We start from the raw sequence: 17,346 nt of genomic DNA, 5'->3' as shown, positions 1-17,346 counted from the left end.
TTAGGGGTCCTGTAGTAAAGCTGCTCCTGATAGGTGGATTGCAGGTCAGCTGATGCAGTAGTTGTTATCAGACTAGGTTGGCATTATGCCGTATGAGTGGGTGAAAAAAAAGGAATGATGGACGCAGGTGAGTTGAGTCTTCGATTGTCAGCTCATGTGTCTACCTGTCTGTCTTACGCCCTGATTATGGCATAAAATATATTTATGAACACTTGTGGGGCCTAAGCTCGTGTAATGTAGCTTTATCTTCTATTGTAAGTCCTGTATTTCATGGTCGGCCTATGACAGTATTGTACATTATGTAGCTGGGCTTTGGAGTCTCGTTATAATCTGAAATAATTTATTATATATTTATTAGGAGCCAAAATATCATGCTCTGAATTAACATAGACATGCAACAATCGTTCTTTTTGTGCCCAAAGCTGACTACATCAGATGGCAGAGCTGAATACTTTTATAGTAGGATTTGTTTTTGGTTTATCGAAAAACTAAATAAAATAAATTGTTGCTAGAAATTTAGTGGTGATATCAAAGAATTCTAAAGTGTCACATGTGTACAGACACTAAGGTGATTTATGTTCACTATTTGGTTTAAAGAGTACTCATCATCATCAGCCTTTCATATTTGATATTCAGGCTATGTATTACAGAGCTGAATAATATAGGCATATGAGATAGAGCTGGGAACAATATGACATATGACATCATGCTGTTGCTACTGCTGGTATATTCTAGCATGATCTCGTTGATGGCATTATCACTATCTTATTACATTTTGCATGTGACTGTGTGTTGTGGTGAACTTTGTTATTGACCACAGAGTCTCAGTGGAAGTCCTCCCTATTCACTGCCTTCAGGCCAGAGGTTAGGCGCTACTTAAGCTAGCTTAAGATAGCAGTGACTATCATAGGTGGAGGGGGTATGGTTACAAGGGGAACAAGAGAGAGTCACCCCCATCTCCGACATCCCCCTGATCTCAGACTGGAGGGCTCCTCTGATAATATGTCAGTTTGGCACATGCCCACTGGATTCATGGGCTGGAACGCCCATGCTCAGAAGTGGCCCCCCACTGCTCTTTTGAGAGCAGAGAGGGGGGCACAAGAGGTGAGAACAATCTATCCAGTCCCCTTCCCAAGTTTTGCTATAGGTCCTGCCGATGCAATGTTTCACCCCTACTGTGTAGTGTAGTTAAGCGATGTAGACTTGTTCAAATGGATTCTGTTTTTGTTCTTTACATTTTTATTTTTTTTACAAACAAAACAGAATTCTAATCAAGTAATGCATCATATTTCATGTAGAGACTCCAAGCCTCTGATAGAGCTAAAATGTGAGAGGTCTATTAGGTGGGTCATGGGCTGAGTTGAGAGGGGTACCAAATTTGTTTTTGGAAGGAGTAGGGGAGTTTGTGCTGTACACTGGCCAATGATCTGTTATTGTGACTGATAATGCTGCTGGCTAACTATAGCCACGTGCACTTACAACACCAACTGCTACAATTGTTATAACTCTTATTTATGTATCAAGTGTATCTCACACCTCAGCCCAGAGGTGATCAAACCCAGTCCTCAAGAGTTTCTGAATTTCTATCTGTAGAAACTGGTACGATAATTACTGACCCAGGGAAATAGATTAAAGCGCATATGAATGATTAAAGAAACTCTGACAACATGAACTGTTGGTAGCCCTTGAGGACTGGGTTTGGTCATCTCTGTCTTTTGAATGTAAGCTCATTTGGGCAGTACCATCTTTATCTTCTGTCATTTTATTTAAATTAGGGTGTCAACGTTAAGTCCAAATAATTTATAGCATCCTGCATACTTTTACTCGAAGACACAAAGTTGTTTTTTTTAATTGTAACAAAGGAAAACCAATCAGATTATTTCTATATATTATCTAAAACAACTATTCAAAAATTATATTTCTTTTATGTGAATTATTGTGTTAGAAATATACTCTTGTAGCTGAACCCATTCATTTGCATAACCTAAAGTTCTTAAGTTCTATCATGCACTGCATTTTGTGACACTCCATGTCTAACCATTGCTTCACACTAGAGATGAAAGAATTGGTAGAGAAATTAGATTCAAGGTAGAACAGGATATTTCTCATAGGTTCGAAGTTCTGGTGATACAATCTTTGAGGTCTGCTTGTGGCCAGAGTACCTATTGATCGCTGAGAATTACTTTGTCCAGTTGAAATAAATAACTTCTTGTCTTTCCTAAACGTATAAACGGGTGTCTGTGGGGTGTCCCAAGTTGCTGGTAGTCTTTGGAGTAGATTCAATTATAAGTGATGCCTAGTCAGAACCTCATATGAGGCTCCTCGGTGGGATGTTCAGGGTTAAAATCTTCATTTATTTTGGTTTTCATCTCTTAGAGATGCAAGCAAAAATAAGCAAAGATTTCAGTACCGTAAATGCTATTACTGTGCGAGGTTCTGGTGAGACATACCTTGTAATTGAACCTGACTCCGACTCGGACTGTGTGCACAACACTAGATATTAGTACTGCAGAATATATGCACAGGGCGTCATAGATACAGCTGCAGCAGGGCTGTAGAGTTCAGCACCTTAAATTTATACTGTTTATTTGGTCCTGAGCTGAAGAACCACAGTTAATACTACATGCAGTTATTACTCTTTGGCTCGCTGGCTAGTAGTGGCTCACGCGCCTATTGATCACTATGTGATAATTGCTCTTTCCTGTTACATTTAGTGAGTCTCTTTAACAAATTATTAAAAGTCTGTCTGTGGTCAGTCAGTTGCTGGCTAAAAGCATCATACTTGTCTCAGTTTGAGCACAACGTTCAGCGTACTGTGTGTTCTGCTAGTTCAGGACAGCATAGGTACAGCTTGAAAAAGTATATTTATCTGTATAAAGGTACAAAAAACATACAATACATTACATTCAAGTGTACACAGTGCACCGTGAAACATAATCTTTCATACTGTTTAGCACAGGCCTGTCCAACCTGCGGCCCTCCAGATGTTGTGAAACTACAAGTCCCAGCTTGCCCTTCCAGCTATCACCTGGTTGTCTACCAGCAAAGCATGCTGGGGCTTGTAGTTTCACAACACCTGGAGGGCCGCAGGTTGGACAGGCCTGGTTTAGCACAATACAAGACATATGGTCTGATTCACTAAAAAGAGTAAGTTTTTTCCAGGACAAAACCATATTACAATTCAAAGGGTGCAAATGAGTTTATTATTTTGCACATGATTTAAATACTGGCTGTTTTTTCATGTAGCACACAAATACTTGATAGCTTATTTGTACACTGAAATTTAAAGTTGACCTAGGACATGCTCTACCCCAATTATAAATCTATCATCACATTTTAAATTTACCTCCCCCCTACAAAACAACATCGTTTTGCCAAGGTTCAAAGTTTTTTGTTTTTTTTGCTTTCCTTTCCTTAATGAACACAGGCCCATAAGGTACAAGATATGACATTCTACATTATACATCAAGTACTGCACTAACCAGTCAACCTTAAATGACATAACAGATTCAAATAAGCAATGGATGTGAGGGGGTGGTAGGTAAGAGTGGTAAGTTGCGGAGATCACAAACATAGCTACAGCTACCTCACAGCTTTATAGCCGCTGAAACTCATACAGTTTATTGGATCTTGATTCTGTGTAATTGACTAGAAGCCGTGGGTAACGCATCCATTGACCTCTGTGAGAATTACTTAATCTGCAACATTTCATCATTATCACTGTTTGGTAATATTAGACAGTCATTGTTCAATGTTTAGCAATATATGATATATATCATTTTGGTTTGCTCTATTAATATTACTTAAACATGGGTAAGCAGAGTGGTAACATTCAGACTCAAAACATAGCTGTTAAGGGAAATCATTTACTAAAGCAATCATAGTGAAGCAATTATATTTAAAGTGATGGAGCTACTGTACTTTAAGCAATCGATGCAGAAATCCCTATAGACTTGACAAGATTACTGAGGGGGAAATAGTCTGTTAAAATGAATACACAGGTTCCATGGTGGTTGGAAAGGACTGAGGAGCAGCACAGAAGAATGTGTAGTTTTTGAGTTATTATATTTATAAGGGTTTGATATTTTCAGAAATCCACAATTTTTGGCATGCATGAATGTACAAAACCCAAACATTCTCAGGCCAGGATTTACAAAAAACATATGACATTGTCTTTATTCCTTGATGTTTTAAGATTGTCCACGCCCAATTTAAAGTTGGTTCTCAAATTTGTAGTGTTTGTTGTTTATTGCGACACATCATTCTATAATACACTGTGTCTAAGTAAGTGGTACACATTCTGTTCTCATCAGAATGTTACGTTAATGATAAGTGGAGCAAAGTTAAAAGAGATGGTATTGGATGATTGATCAGATCTGAGTGGTTATAAAGTATGCCTAGCAAAATATAATGTGTACGCCAGACAGGGCGGATCTAGGATTTTGTTGTAGGGTGATTTAGTCTCCGCCCCCTATTTGATAGGTAAAGCTGCCTGCGGCCACACACTGTGTGCTGGTCAGTTCAGCAGAGACAGGCAGTCAGAGTATGCTGCCCGGCCCCTCTGATTGTGTTTAAAGCACAATCAGAGTGGCTGAGCGGTTTTCTCTTTCTGTCTTTGCCGTCACAGACCTGTAGATAGTGTGTGGCCGCAAGCAGTATGCCCCTGCTAGTAGGGGGGGGTGAGTGCCCAAAAGCCCCCCCCCCCCTTCCCTTGGATCTGCCAGTGATGCCAGAGTGCCAATTAGATGAATAAACTATCCAGGTACTGACCAGTTAAAGGAACAGCTGATGAACAAATTGGAAGAGGAGATGATAGAACGTGTTACGGACACACAGTGGGTGTTGATGACAGGTGCAGTTTTGAAAAATGTGCAAAAAGCGCTGAAGATTTTGTCAACACTTTCTGTGAACAACTCCTAATATTGAGAGCACACTCTTTTATATCTAAATAATAACATACTAAAGCTACCTTAAAGAAAACATTAAAAGGAATGAAGCTGTCATCAGAAAAACTCTTTTATGTTGCAGGTCGAAGCTCAGTCCTTTTATTGGATCTAGAGACGGTACGCACAGTCTATAACAGAGATCCAGATGAAATTACGTACAAATGTTTTGATCGTTGTTCCAATGAAAGGACTGATCACTTTGTGGATTCATACAGCTCACATTAGGGCACTGCCCTAAAGATATGGGAAGAGCTTCCTCTGTCTGCAATGTAGCGAGGAGGGATACTTTTTAAGAGAGCTATAGTGTAATGTTAGGGTAACACTGAACAATGTATTTTACCTTCATGGTTCTTATCTGAAAATTTCAATTTTGTGATTTAAAGTGGCAACATATTCATTGGCTTCCCATTATATAGAGGTATACCCTGTATTTATGTAGAACAGGAAATTGCTTTTTGACCCAAACAGTTTACAGATTATGAAAAGAAGAATGGTAGCGGTGTAAATAAGGTGTTGTTCTGTGTTCTTCTCTCTCATTATAGCAACACTCACCTATGACACGCTGAGGTTTGCAGATGCCCCTGATTTTCCTGAAACTGCAGAGCCAGTCTGGATATTGGGAAAGAAGTACAGTGCATTGACAGGTATTATAACTGCATGTTAAGCCTATCACGGATAATTGATTCCTACCTACTTTCTGAATAGTATATAATTGTTTACTTTGTCTAATCTGCTATTCTTATAATTTTGTTCCCATGTATATTTGGATTCTTAAATATCGCCAATTAATTTTACTATTGGAGTTCATGAATGAGACAACCTACACTCACAGGGCAAACTGTAGAGAAATAGGGGATTTAGAATCTGATTGCTGCCTGTTAAAAGCGAAACTGTAATCTATATACATTTATTTTAATCTGATGTAAAATTAAATATAATTGAATATGGCAGTGTATAGAATAAATACATGGATTTTAATATACTTATTGTTTTTGTATGTTGGAGGCTGAGCCAGTACTCGGGAGCATGCAACTTATTAGTTCAGTAGGAACCAGTGACATTACTGAGGCATGAGGCACTGATTGCCTCATAGATCTCACTATTTCTCATTGCAATCATAAGCTGTATTCTCATCATCATCATAATTATTTATATAGCGCCACAAGGTTTCGCAGCGCTGTACAGAGAACTCATTCACATCAGTCCCTGCCCCATTGGAGCTTAGAGTCTAAATTCCCTACAATAGACTCACACACAGACAGACAGACAGAGAGAGAGACTAGAGTCAATTTTGATAGCAGCCAATTAACCTACCAGTATGTTTTTGGAGTGTGGGAGGAAACCGGAGCACCCGGAGGAAACCCACGCAAACACGGGGTGAACATACAAATTCCACACAGAATATTGGCTAAGATTCAAAAATGGTCACTGTGTGTATATAACACGTTAATTTTAAAATAATTCTATGAACTCAGACGGAATGACTCTGTGATTTAAAGAAAGGATTGAAAGCTAGCTATTGTTTTATATCGTCCCATTCACTAACCTGTCTCCTTATGCAGAGAAGGAGCAGCTTCTGAATGATGTCACATCCAGACTGTGGTTTACTTACAGAAGGAACTTCCCAGCAATAGGTATGAATGAATGAACATTTATGGACCAGACAATTACAGATTATTTTCTTTTGTTAGTTGGTAGAAATTTAAGGTCTTTCTATTAAAATGGTCACAGGCACTTCTTTTCACCCTATTGCCATCCACCTGCCAGATCTCACTCCTTCATACATTGTAGCAAATATGTACCTTCCACCCCTCAAAGAATTCCCACTCAAAGCAGCTCTTGGCTGTTAGGTCATTGACATCAAAGTTTATGTTATTGCATTTTAGTATATGTTCATCTAATTATAAAAAACAGTGACACCTTTTTAGCAGACATGGTTTGTCCAGTCAGATGTATTGACCATTTCAGTCTCCGCACCTTGAGTTTACTTTCAAACTTCTCCCAACTTAATATTGGAAAAATATTCTGCTTGTGTAGAGGTCTTTAAAAAGCAGAAGTGTCTTGAGTTAAGCTAATGTTGCAATAGTATTGTGTGTCATGTGACGTATGTTGCGTCTGTGTTTTGTTAGCTAATGTCTGTGATTTGTCAGTTGTGACACATGTTTTGTAACTTTGTATCTCTTCCTGTTGCTATATTGAATATGATTTGTCACAAAATGTCCCACTAAAGTCAATATATAAGATTGTTTGTTTTTTTTAAATCATATGGGGTTCAACAGATGCAGTAACACACTCATACTACAAGAGCAGTGACAAAGTCAATCTCCAATGGTACTAGCTCCATGTGTTACAGAATATATAAATTGTCATTAAAAATTTGTTACATCATAGACAATTTGTTAGTATACTGCAGGTTTGAAAAGGTGGAGATGTTGCCTTTAGCAACCAATCAGATTCTAGTTATCATTTATTTTGTACATTCTACAAAATGACAGCTAGAATCTGATTGGTTTCTATAGGCAACATCTCCACACCAAACCCGCAGTTTAGTAAATATACTCCTTGGAGTCCCTATTCAATATTGAGGATTATTCCTACATGAAGTATCGGGACTGAATCCATCCTGTGTCTTACAAGTGAGCTTGTGCCTGTTAGAGATATATTGGTATTTTTGTGATGCTTATCATTTCTTATCCATTATCTTTTCAGGTGGAACAGGGCCAACATCTGACACCGGTTGGGGTTGCATGCTGCGTTGTGGACAGATGATTTTTGCTCAGGCTATTATATCTAGGCACATAGGACGAGGTAAAGGTGGTCGGCCTGTTTGTTCTAACATGTTCTGATTCACTTAGCTTTGTTTAATTAATTAAATAATACTGTCTATATTCTCCATTTCATTCTGTATTGCAATGAATTTCAAGTGTGTTTTTGTTAGAGCTGCCCTGTATCCTGCTTTAGTTACAGATGTGGATGTTTCATGTGGAAATTAATGATAGGGTTTAGGGTGTATTCACATTTGTATCACAATATAACTGAGGTGGAAGTGCCTGTAGAAATGAGCAGCTGAAGGGTGGTTGCGGGCATCATTGTCACCACCGTTTATTTATATAGCGCCACCAATTCTGTAGCGCTGTACATAGAATATTTGTCAGTCTCATCAGTCCCTGCCCCATTGGAGCTTACGCACACACACACAGTATAGTGTTAATTTTGTTAGCAGTCAATTAACCTACCAGTATGCTTTTGTAGTGTGGGAGGAAACCGGAGCACCCAGAGTAAACCCACAAAACACAGGGAGAACATACAAATGGGTAAGGCCCCGTTCGGGAATCTAACACCTGACCTCAGCGCTATGAGGCAGAATTGCTAACCACTGAGCCACCAGGCTGTCCTAATAAGGCATCCCTGTTATACGTTCTGGGAATCCCTATTAATAACTGGGTTATTCTGCTGTGATTCTTTGCATTAATAATACATTCTGAAAACAACTGTACTACAACCTTAACTGTATCTGAATCTCTATGTGCGCGTAGCTGACATCACCAATCATTCAATACCTGTGCTCTTGTTTCCAGAATGGAGATGGGACAAACAGAAACCGCAGGGAAAATACCTCAGCATCCTGACTGCTTTTCTAGACAAGAAGGATAGTTACTACTCCATACATCAGATTGGTGAGACGGTGTTTGTGTGTGAGGTCTGGCATGTCAGAGATCCCTCCCCATAAAGATATCTATCGTTGTATGAACTTCCTTTTATATAGAAAGCACTTTGCATGCACTGAAGCTCAAAGAAAAAGATGTGGAGACCAAAATTAAACTGAGTGAAGTCCTGTGTATTGTATCAGATACACCAACACATGCATCGGAAGCAAGTATGATTGTTGTCCTCATCATGTGTTTGGGTTGACTCTTGTATTGAAAGCATTCCTGCTGAACACATGACAAGTGCATCAAAAATATTTTGAATTGAATTGTTCTGCACACTGCTTCAAAACATGTCCTGTGCATGGTCAGTTAAAGTTACAAAATAAGGACATGACAGACATCACCCAAATTCTAAATAATATAAATTCTACACAAATGTTCTGGGTGATGGCTCTCTATGGGAACCTGCCTGCTAGCGTTGGTGAATGGTGTCATGTCATTCCTGATCCACACCGCCTCTAGGCAGTGTTGTATGCTGCCTTATCTTGTATATCCTATCTTGCAAATCCAGTGGACACAAGTTTTGTTTTATTAAACTCCTTACACAATTTAAGAAATACCTTAGAAATTGGAAGTTATCCTTTGGAAAAATAGATATACGGTAATTAAAATGAATATCCTTCCTATAATTGTCTACTTATTTCAGACACTTCCCAACTCCAGTTCCACACCCTTTAATTATTCTAATATATAATTGGGCTGTTATAAAGCAATAAATTGTCTTCAACGTGCTTCTGAAGCACAAATCTAGAGGAGGTTCTAGATCTCCCTGACTTTCATGTTATACCACAAGGCAGCAGTATTGGTTCAACAAAATGATTGGACATAAAGTGAATAGTTTGAATTGTTGATTTCTGCATAGAATGATGGAAAATTGTTTAAAATATTACCTAGCATAGCCAATCACACCCAATTAGTCCATTTATCACACCACTGAACTCCACAGTCCACCAAATATCTCTCAACATACTATTGCCCACTCTCTGAAGTTACTGGAGCGTGCTCACGGTTTAAAGATGTACTGACATCTGAGGAACTCAATCTCCTTTTGGCTCTATTGGCTACTGAAAATCTTCTGCTATGGTTTGGTTCTGAGTATTTGCAGTGATCCTATTATTACAGGTCTTTGATGAGCAATAGGGAGCTGTGCAGGACAATATTGCACTAAGAAGCAGTATGGTTTCAGCCCCAAGACTCATGTTGTCTCCCATATATATTCCTAAAAGCACACTGCCCTCTTTCACAAAAATATTGGAGGAGGAAACTTGGAAGATGGATCACAGGGGCCCAGGAGTTTAAATATTTCATCCAGCCCCTTTAATGGTCACCTACGGATTGGACTGTATTAGAATTTATTATATGTTTCTATCCTCTGTTTCCTGACCCCAGCCCTCCCATCCACCCGCTATCTATCCTTCTCTCTTTCTTATTTTTCTGTGTTGTTGGATAATTAAACCAATAATTGAAATTAATATAATGCTCAAAGCTTATGATTATTGTTACAGCCCAAATGGGAGTTGGTGAAGGAAAGTACATTGGACAGTGGTATGGACCAAACACTGTGGCCCAGGTGCTAAGGTATGTCGGAGCACGTTTGTATATTGTTTCTTACTGACCTGGTCTCACTTATCTCATGATTAGTTATTATATTCTCTTCCCATAGGAAATTAGCTGCTTTTGATGTGTGGAGCTCAATGGTCGTTCACATAGCTATGGATAATACTGTTGTGACAGATGAGATAAGTGAGTAAGAGAGGAAAGTTTCATACATGATCAATGTAAGGGGCGATGTTTATCACAAATACTAAGACGCTTGTTTAATAATGTGCGCTGTGATCATTGGACCTCAACCGTCACTCATAGTCAAAAGGACAGGAACCAAATCACTTCCATAACAGAATGTCACAATTATGGGTATTGGAACTAACAGAGGATAATGTTGTCTGACCACTGACCCACTGCTGTGTGCAGAATAGGAAGCTGTGAGGCTGGGACGCTGTGTAATGGTCACAGTTATGGGTAATGTAACAGGATAATGTAGTCTGACCTCTGACCCATTGATGTGTGCAGGGAGACTGTGCAGAATAGGAAGCTGTGAGGCTGGGACGCTGTGTAATGGTCACAGTTATGGGTAATGTAACAGGATAATGTTGTCTGACCACTGACCCACTGCTGTGTGCAGGGCAACTGTGCAGAATAGGAAGCTGTGAGGCTGGGACGCTGTGTAATGGTCACAGTTATGGGTAATGTAACAGGATAATGTTGTCTGACCACTGACCCACTGCTGTGTGCAGGAAGACTGTGCAGAATAGGAAGCTGTGAGGCTGGGACGCTGTGTAATGGTCACAGTTATGGGTAATGTAACAGGATAATGTCTGACCACTGACCCATTGCTATGTGCAGGGCGACTGTGCAGAATAGGAAGCTGTGAGGCTGGGACGCTGTGTAATGGTCACAGTTATGGGTAATGTAACAGGATAATGTTGTCTGACCACTGACCCACTGCTGTGTGCAGGAAGACTGTGCAGAATAGGAAGCTGTGAGGCTGGGACGCTGTGTAATGGTCACGCTGGAGCCTCTGACTCAGACATGCTGTGGAAGCCGCTTGTATTACTTATACCACTACGGCTGGGACTAAGTGAGATCAACGAAGCATATATTGAAACACTGAAGGTAATTTTTCCATTTATAATTAAAAAAATTAAATAAATAACAACCTTTTGTTCTTTGTTTTACTATATTGGCTTCACAACTAAATCTGTAACTAGTCATTAGGAAACTAGAATACCTGGATATTGTATCTTCATTTGGTATGTTTGTGTATTGCACAGCACTGCTTCATGCTACCGCAGTCCTTGGGCGTTATTGGTGGCCGACCCAACAGTGCTCATTACTTCATAGGATATGTGGGTAAGTATAAGTTTTGATACTCTACCTTCGGTATCTGGGACAATTGAAAAGTGAATATAATGGATGGAATAGTCATCAATGAATCATATTTTTGGGAATAGATTGTCCAAACTCCTGTGGTACGCATAGTCTTTATAATTGGTTTTAAAATGAAGCTGTTATTATGACACTCAAAGCTGCACAGAAAGAAGAGTGCTGTTATGGACAGAAGTAGGTGTTACATGGGCCCAACACACATTCCTCCAGACGTGCACACACTATGTAACATAGTTGATGAGGTTGAAAAAAAGACACCAGTCCATCAAGTTCAACCCATTTTGGATCTCCTGCGATCCCTCACCTTTATTTGAAATTGATCCAGAGTAAGCAACCACCAATCTGTTTCAATTGTGAAAATCCCCCCAGACCCAATATTGCAGTCCTATTTTTACCCTATATCCACTACTATCCCTGAATACACTTTTCCGCAAAAAAATTGTCTAACCCTTTCTTTTTGCATTTAAAAGCCTACACTGCCAGCAAACTTTCCTAATGTTTTTTGGGCTAGGGTTAGTTTATATTAGATCCGGGTATTGCCGCTACTATGACAGCAAAGCAGAAACTGGAACTAGCTACGCACCACTGAATGGGGGAGGTCTTTGTCATGTGGCATCTAGTTATGGGATCAAGGTCTGTGCAAGGATATCTTGCTTGGTATGGTGGGGGAGTGTTCTATGTGGTTGGGGAAACGTTTGCTGTGGCAATCAGGAGGGAGGGGGTGGGCAGATCTGTGCAGTCTGCCTGGGTATAGCAGATCAGTGCAAAGAGACTGAAACGCTGCCTGTGCTATGAGTCTTGGGAATTCTATGCACTATGGCTGTATAATGCAGTTCTGTATAAACAGTCAATCAGGGGAATATTTATTTTGTATTTTTAATAATTGTTCAAATGCACCTCCCACTAGCTATAGTGACAAGGGCTCATATTCCTGCTAAATAGCCCCTTATTACACTTATGTTGAAAGCCCTTCACTAATGCTATTAGGTTTGCATAGTCCTGAACAGGTGGTTAATATGAACCATACAATTACAGAAGATGTCTAGTAGAACCGTCTAACACAGCAATTGACATCTCAGTGTCTGTCTGTTTTGTAGCAATTGCACACATGACTAAAGGTGGACATGTTGGATGGGATTCATGCATTCAGCAGCTTGTGTTTGTTTCATGAACTCAGTGGGGCCTGTAAGAGCGGTTATGAGATCACCACACAGACAAGCTCCAGATTTAGCGGGATGCCCCATAATGACCTAACCGCTGCTATAGGATCATTCATTGGGCACTTCGCTCATTTTGGTGCAGTATTGGGCCAATTTGCTTATAGGGGACACATGGCCTCCATATGGCGGATCAGATTATTGCTTTGTAATAAAATACATATTGAGGTAAAAATAATAGTGTAACCAGATTCCCTCATTGAAATACTATTGAAAGGTTCCTCTCCTTTTGAAAGTCCCTAACATCAGGGAGGAGCTGGCAGTGAAGGAATAATACAGATGAAATATAAATAGGTAATCATACGTTGGCATTTCCGGAATAGATAGATAGCATCATGCATAGGTAGCTTATAGTCTATTACTAAATAAGAAAAGTCCCAGTCCCTTTAAATGGTCCATGTTGTTGCTTTGAAATGGGCGGCTTTTCCAGGTGATGAGTGTTTTAGCAGCACTACCTGTTTATAGTAATTGGTAACAGAGTGTTTTATTGGCTTGTTTGTGTTATGTAAACGTGTGGTCAGATGATTCGGAATCTTTTCCATGTGATTTGAATTATCCTTGAGAAGGACAAATATATTTAGGCTCAGTATAACTTCCTTAATGTAATGTTCACATTGATCTCGGACAGGAGATGAGCTCATTTATTTGGACCCTCACACTACACAGCCGGCTGTGGAGCCCAGTGATGATGGTCATATAATAGACGAGAGCTTCCACTGCCAGCACCCTCCCTGCCGTATGCATGTGTCTGAGATCGACCCCTCCATTGCTGTGGTGAGTGCGTCTCTGGCGCTTTAGATGGGGGACAATCCTTGTCACATTAATGCTGACCACACACCATCCCTTTCTGTACTCCAGGGATTCTTCTGCAGCTCTGAACAGGATTTTGATGATTGGTGTCAACGCATTAGAAAGGTTGGTACCTGCAGGGCAGATGAGGCAGTACAAATACTAATAGTACTAATCTATTGTAGTATTGTCTTTAATATTTGAATATTTCATTTATACATACAGGCAGTGGGTATTGTCATACGGACACATCTTAATATGTTGCTTTGTTTTCTTAAATACAGTTGTGTAAGTGAAATTATATGTGTATAATATAACCAGAGATAAGCTGTTGTCTTCTGTAATCCTCCCAAACTCTGCTTCTCATAAACCAGACAGATAAAGGGTGTACTTTGAATAAACAAATATAAAATCAAGTTTAAGTTGTGACCAGTTCCCTGTATATAGTCATATTATATAATGTAACATATTTAGGCCACTTCAGATACGTTCCCTTTCACATCTGTATCTTCTAGATCTCTCTTCCTGGGGGAGCTTTGCCCATGTTTGAGGTGGTGGACCAGTTGCCCCTCCACTTATCCAATCCCGATGTGCTGAACCTTACACCAGGTAATTGCGGTCATGTTACTTTTTTTTTTTTTTACTGGTGACCTATTTGACGGTGTACTTTGGGCAACTCTGACGTTCTGCCATACACGTAAGAAGATTCAGGTCCAGGTTCTGCATGCATACAGTTGCAGTCTTGAAATGTTATAAATAAGCCACTGAAAAGCAAAAAGAAGCCAGCTGTTTCGTTTAGTCTAAGACATGAATAGATATATATTCAGTGTACATGTGTGATGGATGCCACTGCTTGTAAAACATAGCCCAATGCCAATGTGGCATTTATAATTCTCCATTGCTGTAAAGAAATGGAAAGAGAGTCAAGTATACAAAAATCCAGGTAATTTTTTGGCAGCAATGACTCTTCAATACTTTAGACTGAAGCACACAAGTCTTATTTTAAGATTTCCATTGAGCGTATTTGGACCTATATGTATGTGAGTAATAATAATCATGTCCACGTTAGATTCCTCAGACGCTGACCGCCTGGACAGGTTCTTTGATTCTGAAGATGAGGAATTTGAGATTTTATCCTTTTGATGATTGAGGCAGAAGGTGGACAAAGCGGAATATTCCACAGGAGATGGAGGCATCTGCTTCTTCATGGGTCAGAAACTGAAGATTGCTGGATATTGTATATTTCTGGGGGAAAGGATTATTACATTCGCAAAGCCCCATACAAAGAAGAGATCAGATACTGCAACCTGCATTTTAATGCAGTGCCTACCGCTAGGATGGCCAGACATGTCCAGGATCGGGTATAATGTAATGCTTTTGGGTCTGTTACATTCCATGCACAGGGATACAGTTCTAGGAGAGCCTACCCAGCTAAGAAGAGTGTTCTATACAGTCTGCTGTGCCAGGAAGGATTAATACACGAGCAGTTTGGCTGGGCAGCAAGTGATGTTGCTGAAAACCGTTTTTAAGGCCCAAGCTGAGGGGATATGGCAGATTTTATGGGATTAAAAAAAAGCCTTTTAATGCCTTCAGTGAAAACGTTTTTGGAATTTCTTGAAAACATTTCCACTGTCTTTATGCTGATCTTTGCATGGTTTTCTGGCCAGATCATGTGAGGCTGAGCTGCTAGGAAGTGTGTAATGATCAGTGATGAGATGGGAGCAGTGTACCAGTTGCACATATAAGGTGGTGGCAGCCATTTTATTGGCTGGATCATTATTCCTGCCTCTGCGATGCCGTTAGGGTCTGCTGAATTGGTAGGCTGTATTATTATGAATTCAGGTTCAGCACACAACATGTCCGCCTCCACTGTGTGTAGGCAATGGGTATACTATATGCCATGGCTTTTAGGGTATTTTGCTTTTAAATCATTTGAAAACATCACAAGATGACTAAAATATATCAGATATGTTTTTCCCACCTCCAGTTTTGAATTCTTTCATGGTGGTAAAAGGTTACAAGTTATAAGGACGGTCTTTAACGGCTGGTTTAATCGTATGTCATAATTGTGGATTACAACTTTGAGATGTCAGTCTGGTGTACAACAATGTCCAATACTTATGTATTACACCAAGGGTACCATAAACCGTTTACAGTGCTCTGCTTCTCACATTTAATACTTCACTATATTGTCTCCAGCATATAATAAAATTGGTGCCACATAATCAGTATATTGTTACTACAATATATTTTCTGGCAGATATTAAAGAAATGTTAGTGTATATTCACAAATGCGTCTCCTGTGAGATGTTTCTTTTAAACATTCTTTTTTGGGGCCACATACAGAAGTGACAAGGTTCTAGCATATCTTTAGGCTAATCTCATATGTATTTCATGACTTGCTTTAGGCAAATCATTTTTATATAATATTCAACTAACACTATGTTTGTGATCCTGGTGAGCGCATCTGTTTCCAAGTGATAGTATTGTGATTTGCCATGCACATATTTAAGACCACTTTATGTGTGTTATTTTATCATTACATCTGATGAAGCATTTATCGACACCTCTTTTATAATATGGTCCTTACAGGTGCAGTGCCTATAGGAGAGACCATTGTCTGTAGGGATGTGACACTATGTATACCTTGGATTATTTCAAGGATGCCAGAAACATAATTGTATACATAATTGTATTTGTTGCGTAGCCTCACTGTATAAAAGGAGCATGTAGAGGCAGTGGAGCAGTATTTAGTATAATGTTAGTTCACAACCATGGGACAAAATAGCTATTGAAATAGCATAAGGCTACAAATCATAGTCTACAACAGGCTTGGACAAATAACACCAAATTCAGGGAGAAATTTTAGCAACGGGTCTTAATTTAGGTGTAAATCTTGGCGCCATTATAACCTGGCATTCAATATTTGTCCAACACTGATGTACACAGTTCATTCACTTTGGGCATATATTATAACCAGGATTGCCTAGACCAGGGGTGTCCAACCTTTTAGCTTCCCTGGGCCACATTGGAAGACGACGAGTTGGTTTGGGCCGCACATAAGATACACTAACAATAACGATAGCTGATCATCCAAAAAAACATAGAAAACATCTATAATATAAATGCTTAGTGGCGTGTGTTAGTCTTTCTGTGTGTGTGTGTGGAAAAAATAAAACCAAGCTGCAGCGCCACCTGCTGGGCAGAGTTGTACACTGACCTACTAAATTCTTAGTGTGTGTGGAAAAAAAAATTCAGAAAGGGCTGAAATTTGGTATACTAAGATGTTTTTAATTTGTTAATTGTTAAAAGTGTTTATAAAGATTTAAAAAATATATATATTTCTTGAAGGAGAAGTGACAGTTGGGAGTGGTTGGTGGTTGCCGGGGGTGACAGTTGGGAGTGGTTGGTGGTTGCCGGGGGTGACAGTGGGGAGTGGTTGGTGGTTGCCGGGGGTGACAGAGTGAGAGGAGTGTGATACTCAGGACCGCTGAGAGAGATCCCTGTGTCTGGATAGACATCTGGATAGATGTGGCGATGAAAATGAAGGATGAGGTGATGGAGAAGAATGATGAGGTGGTGACATGTGGACAAAACCACGTTAAAAAAGGGCGCTTACGTCGGGAAGTAACGCTCTTCCCCTGAGGAGGCCTGGGCTATGGCCCAAATGCATGACAAGAACCTTTTTAACACCTTAAGTAGCTTGATTTGACTAGAATGCATGAGTATCATGCACGG

The 17,346-nt window shown here is 39.7% G+C and overlaps 1 protein-coding gene across 1 annotated transcript; it reads left to right on the top strand.

Moving 5' to 3' along the window:
- The first annotated feature begins 24 nt into the window (after nucleotides 1-24).
- ATG4B (autophagy related 4B cysteine peptidase) lies at nucleotides 25-15,900 on the top strand. The gene is made up of 13 exons (XM_075201772.1): nucleotides 25-127; nucleotides 5,489-5,590; nucleotides 6,509-6,580; nucleotides 7,656-7,754; nucleotides 8,525-8,623; nucleotides 10,162-10,234; nucleotides 10,320-10,399; nucleotides 11,172-11,329; nucleotides 11,488-11,566; nucleotides 13,448-13,593; nucleotides 13,678-13,734; nucleotides 14,124-14,217; nucleotides 14,678-15,900. Exons 1-13 carry the CDS (start codon nucleotides 115-117, stop codon nucleotides 14,749-14,751), a joined length of 1,146 nt encoding a protein of 381 aa, XP_075057873.1. The 5' UTR covers nucleotides 25-114; the 3' UTR covers nucleotides 14,752-15,900.
- Nucleotides 15,901-17,346: the final 1,446 nt, after the last annotated feature.

This window comes from Mixophyes fleayi, chromosome 3 (genome assembly GCF_038048845.1).
Source record: "Mixophyes fleayi isolate aMixFle1 chromosome 3, aMixFle1.hap1, whole genome shotgun sequence".
Classification (NCBI taxonomy): domain Eukaryota; kingdom Metazoa; phylum Chordata; class Amphibia; order Anura; family Limnodynastidae; genus Mixophyes; species Mixophyes fleayi.
Note: the sequence above shows the minus strand (reverse complement) of the source record. Positions and strands in the feature narration are given on the sequence as shown.